General features: G+C 49.0%; 1 protein-coding gene and 1 non-coding gene across 11 annotated transcripts in view; one reads left to right on the forward strand and one right to left on the reverse strand.

Moving 5' to 3' along the window:
* Positions 1-12,006, forward strand: part of FLYWCH1 (FLYWCH-type zinc finger 1) — a 29,973-nt gene extending 17,967 nt beyond the window's left edge. For 4 of the 10 annotated variants that reach the window (XM_060122603.1, XM_060122606.1, XM_060122605.1 and 1 more), the window contains 4 exons: positions 1,347-1,616; positions 2,558-2,830; positions 3,979-4,051; positions 10,875-12,006. In XM_060122603.1, coding sequence (XP_059978586.1) covers positions 1,347-1,616; positions 2,558-2,830; positions 3,979-4,051; positions 10,875-11,010 — 752 coding nt within the window. In that variant the 3' untranslated portion in view covers positions 11,011-12,006. Of the gene's footprint in view, positions 1-1,346; positions 1,617-2,557; positions 2,831-3,978; positions 4,125-10,870 lie in introns of those variants that run through there. The other 6 variants (XM_060122608.1, XM_060122602.1, XM_060122607.1 and 3 more) reach the window with 3 other exon arrangements.
* Positions 6,380-6,452, reverse strand: TRNAC-ACA (transfer RNA cysteine (anticodon ACA)). The gene has a single exon. It is a non-coding gene; the product is annotated as a tRNA-Cys (tRNA).

Genomic DNA, 12,006 nt, shown 5'->3' on the forward strand with positions numbered 1-12,006 from the left:
GCCAGTGGTCCTTAGCCAGGTTTAAGGAGAGACCCACACGCTCCGTATGTGGGTGCCGACCAGGCGACCCTCGAGACCCCAGGCCTCAGAGCCCTAGGACCAACCTCCTGCAGCGATTTCAGCCTGGCTGCTGGCTCCAGGGACTTGGGCAGGGAAACAGGGAGTTTCATGTCAGTGCAGACTTCCTCCTCCTCCCCCACACCCCAGACTCTTCCTCCCCCAGGGCGGGCACCTGTCTTATTGCTCTTCACGCAGACAGTCCTTGTCAGTCCCCCTGTTTGGGGCCTGCCCTAGCCCCCTACTTCGGAGGGACCTCGGGCCTCCCTAGGTTTGGCCACTGGACTCTGCTTGTTCTGAGAGTCACCCCCTGAGGCTGGGCGAGCTCTTGCTTTGCCAGGTCTGTGACCAGGTGACCCCCTTTGCCCAGCGTCTAACCAGGGTCAGCATCTCTGCCATCTCCTCTCCTCTCTGAATTTCTGGCCTCACGCCCTGTGCCTTTTTCATCCCTCAGTGAACATTTTCATTGGGTGCTGGGGGAGCAGAAACATGCCCCACATCATATACCTCCCCTTCGGCCACTCACCCCCCACCCTGGCCCCCCCTTCTCCAGGGCATTCTCACCAACCCCCCACTATGGCTGCCATCCCTGCTGCTGTGCTGACGGACCCCCGAATCCCCCTCCACCCCTCCTGTGTGGTCCTGGTGCCTGGGCAGCGGGAAGGGAGTCCTCAGAGCAGAAGGGCGTGGCCACCTTCCAGGTCCCCCCTCTCAACACGTCAGGACAGTGGCCCAGGCCGCTCCCTGCCTCCCCTCCTGCCCTCAGGTCAAAGCCCACCCAGCCTGGCTCTCTGGGTGAGTGGACCCTTCTACAGCCCCACTGCTCACCACGCACAAAGGGCTGCACGCAACTCCCATTTCGCTCCTGGTTGCTTATCCCCCGTAGGGCCTGTCCACTAATTCCTCCAATTTAGCAGGGGCGAGAGGCCCTTGTGCCATCCCATTGCCGGCACCTCAGATAAGACACCGCCTTCCTGCAGGCGCCGCGAGGTGGAGGAGACGGACTCTGCCTTCAGCGATCTCCACCTCACCAGTCTCCCGCCTCCCTTCTCTCCCAGGCTTGGGAAAGGAGCCCTGGGAGCTCAGGCTAGGCTGAGTCTGGGGGATGGGGGGCCTGTGTCCTGGGCTGTGAGGAGGTAGATGCAGCGTGGGGTGGGGTCCGTGGGTCTCATGCCAGGAGCCATGCTGCTCTAGGCTCTGAGAACGGGGTCACGGCCCCCCTCATTCCTCGGCTCCAGGCCTGGCTCCAGGCTCTTCCTCCCCCGACCCCCTCTCCCATTTCTCCCCAGGAGGCCCTGAGTTCCTGAGGACCCCTCTGGGGGGCAGCTTCCTGGTGTACGAGTCCTTCCTCTACAGGCGGGAGAAGGCGGCCGGGGAGAAGGTGTACTGGACGTGCCGGGACCAGGCCCGCATGCGCTGCCGCAGCCGAGCCATCACCCAGGGCCAGCGGGTCATGGTGATGCGCAGACACTGCCATCCGCCCGACCTGGGGGGCCTGGAGGCCCTGAGGCAGCGGGAGCAGCTCCCCAGCCCAGCCCAGAGGGAAGGCTCAGGTGTGGGTGAGAGGGGCGTGGCACGGGCCGGGCCCCGGTCTCCCTGCTGGCCCAGCAGCCCCTGGGGACAGCTCAGAACACAGGCTGGAGGCTGCCTGCTGGGACATTCCTCCTGTGGCCCATGTCCAGTGGTGTCTGTCCTCCTGGTCTGTGGGCTCCCTTAGGGCAGGGGCCACATCTGGACTCCACACTAATGGCACTGGTCCTCATCTGGGATGCGCTGTCAGTGGGAGAAACCCACTCAGACCACTGGAGAAAACGGGGCCAGGGGCTGCAGTGGCATTACTGGCAGCTGCAGGAAATGCTCGGCACCCATTTGTGGGGCAGTGCTCCTGGACCTGGGGGACCCTCTGTCTCCCCTCTCTCTCCCCACCCCTGCCAGTGCCTTCAGCCACCCCAACCCCAACATGTCAGGAGCTTTCAGTTCAGATTCTTAAAAGTCTCAAAAGGGAGAATTTGATTGGTTGCCAGCTGGCCAAGGGGAGGGTGAACAGGGAGCCGGGAGGCCCCTAGTGCACTGTCCAGACCAACCATGGCCCTTCCAGAGTATTCCATTTCAGCCCAGCCCCTGCCCTGGGGTGCTTGCTTGCCAGCCAGCATGAAGGCCGAGCAGGGTCAGGAGAGGCCCGCAGGAAAGCTCAGTGTTTGGGCGGCTGCAGGGCCAGCCTCCCCGATAGCACTACAGCCATCAGACAGACAGCCAGTCTGCACTCCAGGGCATCAGGGCCGTGGTGGCTTGAGCTTCAGTCCCCAGGGCCCTGCAGCACAGGCTGGGGTGGAGGGCAGGGACCAAAGAGGGACCTGCGGGGGTTGGGGGGTCTGCAGTTTCCTGGCTGGAGCTGGCTGGTGGGACAAAGGAAGCAGTCTCCATCCCTGGCACCCAGGCTCTGTCCCCTGCTTCCAAGGCCCGGCCCAGGCACCCCACTCACACGTCATGTTCCTTCCAGAAACCCTCCAGCCCCTGGAGTTCCTGAGGACCTCTCTCGGGGGCAGGTTCCTGGTGTACGAGTCCTTCCTCTACAGGAAGGAGAAGGCGGCCGGGGAGAAGGTATACTGGATGTGCCGGGACCAGGCCCGCTTGGGCTGCCGCAGCCGGGCCATCACCCAGGGCCAGCGGGTGACCGTCATGCGCAGCCACTGCCACCTGCCTGACCTGGCGGGCCTGGAGGCCCTGAGGCAGCGGGAGCGGCTCCCCAGCACAGCCCAGCAGGAAGACCCAGGTACAGACAGGAGTGGGGGCGAGAGAGCTGTGGGTATCTTGGTCTCTGCCAGCCCGAGGTTCAGACACCTCAGGTGACAGGCACTGTCTGGGGACCTTTGTTCCCTGGTCTTCCTGCCTTTCCAGTCTTCTAACCTTCCTCTCTACTGGCTCCTTCTCCTGAGCCTAGAAACACACCTAAATTGGTCCCATCCTTAAAACCAACTCCCCTTGTAACTGCCATTTTTTTCCTCTCTTTTATACTAAGAGGTCCTAACTTTTTATGGGTGGTAGTATCTTTTGAAAATCTGATGAAAAAATATAGACCACCCTAGAAGAATATACTAATGTGTGTGCACACGCAAACATGAGTGCTCCCGTGCGTGCACACACACACGTAGTTTTGCAAATAATTAACTGTATCAAACTGAAAATGGGTTCCCTTCAGATAAACAGAATGTAAAACCAGTCTTTTTTTTTAATTTTTGAATTTTATTTTATTTATTTTTTATACAGCAGGTTCTTATTAGTTATCTATTTTATACATATTAGTGTGTATATGTCAATCCCAATCTCCCAATTCATCCCACCACCACACACCCCCCGCCACTTCCCCCCTTGGTGTCCATACGTTCTCTACATCTGTGTCTCTATTTCTGCCCTGCAAACCGGTTCATCTGTACCATTTTTCTAGTAAAACCAGTCTTTAGAAAGCATTATGTGTCTCATATTAATTCATGGAAATATTAAAGGGCACATCTTATAAAATACGGGAATGAATCCAAGTTGTATCAAAAGAAACTTGATTTCTGTTTAAAAAAAATTTTTTTTCCATGAGAAAGCCACTGTTCAGCTTAACCAAGGAGGAGGCGCTGTGGTTTGCCTTTGTTGGGGTGAAGGGCGTGCCATCTTTGAGATTGTTGCCTCCCAGTCTTTTTGGTGACAAGGTGAAGACTGACTCAGGATCTCCAGCAGTTTATTTTACCGGGCATAGGTAGTTTTGGCATCAGAAAACCAGAATTCCCCTAATGACTCCCCCAATCAGAGTCATTCCACCTGGTTTTCATCCTCAAGGCCTTGAAGTCATCGTTCCAGGAGGTGTGCCTTTGCCTCTGGCAGCTTCAACAAGAAAAGAATTATTAATCCATGTTTTCAATGTTTTTTACTCAGAAAAGACAAAACTTCTGCCTGAAGTTCAACTGTGCTTCGAGACTTGTGCTCCTGAAAGCCAACAGAGCTATGGGTAACTGTATTACCATAATCACAAATTACACAAAACTTAGTGACTAAGAACAATAAATATTTACTGTCTGTCACAGTGTCTGTGGGTCGAGATTTCAGGAGTGGTTGGGTGGGGTGGTTCTGGGGTTGAAGGAAAGATGTCAGTGGGGGTACACCCATCTGAAAGCTTGAGTGGGGCTGGAGGAAGTGCTTCCAAATGGCCTGTTCACTCACATGGCTGTGGGCTGGAGGCCTCAGTTCCTCACCATGTAGACATTTCCTTAGGGCTGTTTGAGTGCCCTCAAACATGACAGCTATCTCCCCCCAAAACAAGTGATCCAAGAGATCCAAGGGAGAATGCAGAGCAAGAAGGAGGCCACCACCTAAAGCAGAATTCACGTCCTTCTCAAGCACATGTGGGACAGTCCCCAGGATGGATCATATCTAGGCCATAAAACCAGACCCCACAAATTTTTTTATTTATTTTAAATTATCTGTTTATTTATTTGGCTGCACTGGGTCTTTAGTTGCAGCATGGGGGATCTTTGTTGCAGCATGCAGGATCTAGTTCCCTGACCGTGTACCAAACCCAGGCCTCCTGCATTGGGAGCGCAGAGTCTTAACCGCTGGACCACCAGGGAAGTCCCCAGACACCACAAATTTAAAAGGATTGAAATCATGCAAGTATTTTGTCTGACCACAGTGGAAAGAAATTAGAAGTCAATGACGAAAAAATTTGGGAAACTCACAAATACATGAAAGTTAAACAGCCTACTTATAAGTATTACCAGTGACTCAAAGAAGTTACAAGGGAGATTAGAAAATACTTTGAGGGGCTTCCCTGGTGGTCCAGTGGTTAAGACTCTGCACTTCCATTGCAGGGGGCACAGGTTCAATCCTGGTCGGGGAACTAAGATCCCACATGCTGCATAGCGCAGCCAAAAAAAATTTTTTTTAATAAAAATTAAAAATAAAGATCTTGGGCTTCCCTGGTGGCACAGTGGTTATGAATCTGCCTGCCAAAGCAGGGGACACGGGTTCGAGCCCTAGTCCAGGAAGATCCCACAAGCCGCAGAGCAACTAAGTCTGTGCACCACAACTATTGAGCCTGCGCTCTAGAGCCTGCAAGCCACAACTACTGAAGACCGTGCACCTAGAGCCCGTGCTCTGCAACAAGAGAAGCCACTGCAATGAGAAGCCCGTGCACCGCAAGGAAGAGTAGCCCCCACTCGCCGCAACTAGAGAAAGCCTGCACACAGCAACGAAGACACAACACAGTCAAAAATAAATAAATAAAATAAATTAATTTTTAAAAATAATAAAAAAATAAAGATCTCAAGTCAATAACTCAAACTTACATGTTAGAAAAAGAATGCTAGGAAAAGAAAAACAATGTAAACCTAAAGCAAGCAGAAGGAAGGAAATAATAGCTATTAGAATAGAAATTAATGGAGTAGAGAATAGAAAAGTAGGGACTTCCCTGGTGGTCCCGTGGTAAAGAATCCGCCTTCTAATGCAGGGGACACGGGTTCAATACCTGGTCGGGGAACTAAGATCCCACATGCCACGGGGCAACTAAGCCCGCATGCCACAACTACTGAACCCACGCGCCTCAACTAGTCAGCCCACATGCCGCAAACTACAGAGCCCATGCACTCTGGAGCCCATGCACCACAACTAGAGAGATGCCTGTGCGCTGCAATGGAGAGCCCATGCACAGCAACAAAAGGTCCCATGTGCTACAACAAAGATCCTGTGTGCCGCAACTAAGACCCAACGCAGGCAAGAATACAATAAATAAATAAATAAATAAATAATATATTTTTAATGTTAAAAAAAAAGAGAGAAAACTAACAAAACCAGAAGTTGTTTCTTTGAAAGGATCAACAAAATTGACAAACCTTTAGCTAGACCAGAAAAACCAATTATAAGGAAATACTGTGAACAATGGCATGCCAACAAATTAGATAACTTAGATGAAATGAAAAAATTTCTAGAAACCTACCAAACCTGATTCATGAAGAAATAGAAAATCTGAGTAGACTTAAACCAAGTACAGAGATTGAATTAGTCATTTTAAAACTCCCCACAAGTTAAGACTCTGTGCTTCTGCTGCAGGGTACACAAGTTTGATCCCTGGTCAGGGAACTAAGATTCCCGCTTAGGCCTAGATGACTTAATTGATGAGTTCTACCATATATATATGTTATATATATATATATATAATATATATATTTATAGATATAATATATTATTTACATACTTATATACTATATAGATATAGATAGATAGATAGATAGATAGATAGATATTCTTTTTTTTTTTTGGCCACGCGGCCTGTGGGATCTAGTTCCCTGACCAGGGATCGAACCCGGGCCCCCTGCATTGTAGGCATGGAGTCTTAACCACTGGACCAACAGGGAAGTTCCAAGTTCTACCATATATTTAAAGAAGACAGATACTCTTCCCAAAAATAGAAGAAGAGGGAACACTTCCCAACTCATCCTGTAAGGCCAGCAATACCCTGTTATCAAAACCAAGCAAAGACATCACAAGAAAAGAAAACTAGGGACTTCCCTGGTAGTCCAGTGGGTAAGACCCCATGCTCCTAGTGCAGGGGCCCTAGGTTCGATCCCTGGTTGGGGAACTAGATCCTGCATGCATGCCACAATGAAGAGCCCACGTGCCTCAGCTGAGATGTGGCAGAGCCAAAATATATTAATTAATTAATTAAAAGAAATAAAACTATAGAGCAATGTCTCTTAGGAACATAGAAGTAAAAATTTTCAACAAAATGCCAGCAAACTGAATCCAGCAACATAAAAAAGGATCATACACCATGACCAAATGGGACTTATGCCAGGAATGCAAGATTGCTTTCCCAGCTGTAAATCAATATCATACAGCTTGTGTACAGAACAGATTTAACACAGCAGGCCTGCAACTTCTGTCCTTAGAACAACCTGCTTGCAAGGCTGACCCTTAGCTTCCAGGGTCAAGGTCAAGGATGTTTCCAGGACTTGACCCTGATACTATCCCTAAGTGATAACAATTGCTCACTTTTACCTTTTTGTACAAAAAAAGCAGCCACAACTACTGAAGCCCATGCTCCTAGAGCCCATGCTCTGCAGGAAGAAAAGCCACTGCAAGGACAAGCCTGTGCACCACAGTGAAGAGAAGCCCCCATTTGCCACAACTAGAGAAAGCCCGCACGCAACAACGAGGACCCAACGCAGCCAAAAATAAAAAAATTAAAAAAAAAACAAACTTTAGTGCTTCAAATAATACCATCAAGAAAGTTGGAAAAGACAATCCACAGAATGAGAGAAAACATTTGCAAATCATATCTGTTAAAGGACTTGTATCCAGAATATATAAAGAATTCTTAGGCAATTCCCTGGGAGTCCAGCAGTTAGGACTCAGAGTTTTCACTGCCAGGGCCTGGTTCAATCCCGGGTCGGGGAACTAAGATCTTGCAAACCAGAACAATAAAAAGACAAATAATCCAATTAACACGTGGACAAAGGATGTGAATAGACAGTTTTTATTTCAAAGATTTTATTTTTTTTATGAAGTTCAAGATATACTAATGGCCAATAAGCACAATTAAAGATGTTCAACGTCATTAGCCTTAGGAAATGCAAATCAAAACTACAATGAGGGGCTTCCCTGGTGGCGCAGTGGTTAAGAATCCGCCTGCCAATGCAGGGGACACGGATTCGAGCCCTGGTCTGGGAGGATCCCACATGCCTCGGAGCAGCTAAGCCCATGCACCACAACTACTGAAGCCCACGCACCTAAAGCCCATGCTCCGCAACAAGAGAAGCCACCGCAATGAGAAGCCCACGCACCGCAACGAAGAGTAGCCCCTGCTCACTGCAACTAGAGAAAGCCCATGTACAACAATGAAGACCCAATGCAGCCAAAAAAAAAAAAAAAAAAAACTACAGTGAGCTAGCACTTCACACCCACTAAGATGGCTAAATCAAAAAGACAGACAATAACAAGTGTGTACAAGGATGTGGAGAAATTGGAACCTTCATACACTCTTGGTGGGAATGTAAAATGGCACAGCTACTTTGGAAAACAGTCTGGCAGTTCCTCAAAATGTTAAACAGGGATTTCCATGGCGGTCCAGTGGTTGGGACTCCGCACTTCCAGTGCAGGAGGTGAGGGTTCAATCCCTGGTCGGAAAAACTGCATGCTGCGTGATGCAGCCAAAAAAAAAAAGAAAAGTTAAACATAGAGTATTTGTTCACCCAGTAATTCCACTTCTAGTTGTACACCCAAGAGAATTGAAAACATGTGTCCATAAAAAACTGTACATCAATGTTCATATCAACATTAAACATAATAGCCAAAAAGTGAAAACCCAAAATATCCATTAATGGTTGAATGAATAAATAAAACATGGTTCATTCATACAATGAAATATTACTTGGCCATAAAAAGGAATGAAGAACTGACACACACTACAACACGGATGAACCTCAAAAACGTGATGATAAGTGAAAGAAGCCAAACACAAAAGACCACAACTTGTATGATTCCATTTCTATGAAATGTCCAGAATAGGCAAATCTATGGAGTTAAAAAGTAGATTAGGGACTTCCCTGGTGGTCCAGTGGTTAAGAATCCGCCTTCTAATGCAGGGGACGCAGGATTGATCCCTTGTCAGGGAACTAAGATCCCGCATGTGGAGGCACAACTAAGCCCGCGCTCTGCAACTGCAGAGCCCATGCACTCTGGAGTCTGCGTGCCACAACTAGAGAGAAGCCCATGCACTGCAACGAAGAGCCCACACTCCGCAACGAAAGAGCCCACACTCCGCAATGAAAGATCCCACGTGACTCAACTAAGACCTGACGCAGCAAAACATAAATAAATAAATAAATAAATATTTTTTGAAAAAAATAAACTTAATTAGTGGTTGCCTAGGGTGAGGAATGTTGGGGGGTGTAGCTAAAGGTTATGAAGTTATTTATTTATTTATTTTGGCCACACCGCATGGCCCGTAGGATCTTAATTCCTCCACCAGGGATTGAACCTGTGCCCTTGGCAGTGAAAGCTCGGAGGAAACCATAAACAAGACCAAAAGACAGCCCTCAGAATGGGAGAAAATATTTGCAAATCAAGCAACTGACAAAGGATTAATCTCCAAACTTTATAAGCAGCTCATGCAGCTCAATAACAAAAAAACAAACAACCCAATCCAAAACTGGGCAGAAGACCTAAATAGACATTTTTTAAAAGAAGGTATACAGACTGCCAACAAACACATGAAAGAATGCTCAACATCATTAATCATTAGAGAAATGCAAATCAAAACTACAATGAGATATCATCTCACACCAGTCAGAATGGCCATCATCAAAAAATCTAGAAACAATAAATGCTGGAGAGGGTGTGGAGAAAAGGGAACACTCTTGCACTGCTGGTGAGAATGTGAATTGGTACAGCCACTATGGAGAACAGTATGGAGGTTCCTTAAAAAACTACAAATAGGGGCTTCCCTGGTGGCGCAGTGGTTGAGAGTCCACCTGCCGATGCAGGGGACACGGGTTCGTGCCCCGGTCCGGGAAGATCCCACATGCCGCGGAGCGGCTGGGCCCGTGAGCCATGGCCGCTGAGCCTGCGCGTCCGGAGCCTGTGCTCCACAACGGGAGAGGCCACAACAGTGAGAGGCCCGCGTACAGCAAAAAAAAAAACCAAAAAAAAAAAACAAAAAAAAAAAACAAAAAAACTACAAATAGAACTACCATATGACCCAGCAATCCCACTACTGGGCATATACCCTGAGAAAACCATAATTCAAAAAGAGTCATGTACCAAAATGTTCATTGCAGCTCTATTTACAATAGCCCAGAGATGGAAACAACCTAAGTGTCCATCATCGGATGAATGGATAAAGAAGATGTGGCACATATATACAATGGAATATTACTCAGCCATAAAAAGAAACGAAATTGAGCTATTTGTAATGAGGTGGATAGACCTAGAGTCTGTCATACAGAGTGAAGTAAGTCAGAAAGAGAAAGACAAATACCGTATGCTAACACATATATATGGAATTTAAGAAAAAAAATGTCATGAAGAACCTAGGGGTAAGACAGGAATAAAGACACAGACCTACTAGAGAATGGACTTGAGGATATGGGGAGGGGGAAGGGTAAGCTGTGACAAAGCGAGAGAGAGGCATGGACATATATACACTACCAAACGTAAGGTAGATAACTAGTGGGAAGCAGCCGCATAGCACAGGGAGATCAGCTCGGTGCTTTGTGACTGCCTGGAGGGGTGGGATAGGGAGGGTGGGAGGGAGGGAGACGCAAGAGGGAAGAGATATGGGAACATATGTATATGTATAACTGATTCACTTTGTTATAAAGCAGAAACTAACACACCATTGTAAAGCAATTATACCCCAATAAAGATGTTAAAAAAAAAAGAAAAAAATCAAAAAAAAAAGAAATTAAATTAGTGGTTGCCTAGGGTGAGGAATGTTTGGGGGTGTAGCTAAAGGGTGTGAAGTTATTTATTTATTTATTCATTTTGGCCATACCTCATGGCCTGTAGGATCTTAGTTCCTCCACCAGGGGTTGAACCTGCACCCTTGGCAGTGAAAGCTCAGAGTCCTAACCACTGGACCACCAGGGAATTCCCAATCTCACATTTTAAAGGAACTGCTGTGATGCATGTATATGAGTGTGTATAAAAATGATCTGGTTGATGGTGATCTCTAGGGGAAAGGGATTACAGGAATCCTTAACTTTCTTGATTATCTCTTTCCACCACGTTTGGATTTCATGGATATCATGAATGTGTGTTTCTTTGTCATCAGGAAGGTGGAAGATACACATCTGGACAGCGAGTCCCAATGAGGCCAGCCTCCTCCCGGACTCAGCAGAGGAACCTCACGTGTCACCTGCGTCAAGGATGCTCCAGGTCCACACAGAACCCCGGCATTTCCCACCACGTTAGATTTTGCTCGACAAAACCTCTTTCACTCTTCCAAAGCATCCACGGCCTTCACATTTCCTCAAGAGGCCTCCCAGGAGGAACACTTCGATGGTGTCTCCCTGCCGACAAAGAAGAGCCCCAGGAGCTGGTGGCCCGCAGCTGTGTGTGACGTGGAGTGACGTGGGGAGGGCCACGGCCACCAAAAGCTCTGAGGAAGGAAGCATCGTTCACAAAGACACCTGCCCCTGCCCTGGTGCAAATACCCATCTGTTTTCAGAGCCCACGGCTTTGCCAAGGGCTTTCCTGTTGGGTGTGGTCCTGCTTCAGCTCCACAACGTGGAAAATCATCGTGGAGGCCACTTCAAGACGAAGGTGGGGCACGTTTGGGGAAGTTCCTGCTTCCTCAGGCTGAGCTGCCCCTGCGGTTCCAGCCGCCCCAGGTGTTTTCCGGGTAGGTGCCAGGTGGGCCTTCATGCTCCTTGGCCATCTGCTGCCGGGGTGTGGCTGTCCCATTAACAGAGCAGGCCGAAACCAGAGGCCTTGCTACACCCTCTGTTAGAGTTCCCTTTGCTGTTTTCCAACTTAAATTAAACCCAGTGTCCACAGTCCCCAGGGCAGGTGTTGTTCAGGCCCTGGAAGCCAGCCTGACGGCTGCAGGAAGCCAGCACTGGGCAAACTCCACCGGGGTCGCCCACGTTCGCCTGATGCAGGAGGAGAGGCAGACCCCGATGACAGCAGGTGCAACCCCTTCTCCTGTCTGACGGCACGGCAGGGAGACGGCCTGCAGGGAGCAGTGAGCCCATGTTCCCCACGAACTCCAGAGGCTGCTGCTTGCTAACAGGGCCGCATCCTCCCCAGCGGGCTCCTTGAATTGCAGGGGGAGCACACGGTGCAGGCTTCCTCCCACCAAGCTGGCCATGCAGCCTGCCGTCCAGCCATGGGACAGTGACAGCTCAGACACCCCCCACTGTCCTTCTGCCTATACATTTCCTGCAATAAACCTGATTTTATATCTTA

This window comes from Lagenorhynchus albirostris, chromosome 15, assembly GCF_949774975.1.
Source record: "Lagenorhynchus albirostris chromosome 15, mLagAlb1.1, whole genome shotgun sequence".
Classification (NCBI taxonomy): Eukaryota; Metazoa; Chordata; class Mammalia; order Artiodactyla; family Delphinidae; genus Lagenorhynchus; species Lagenorhynchus albirostris.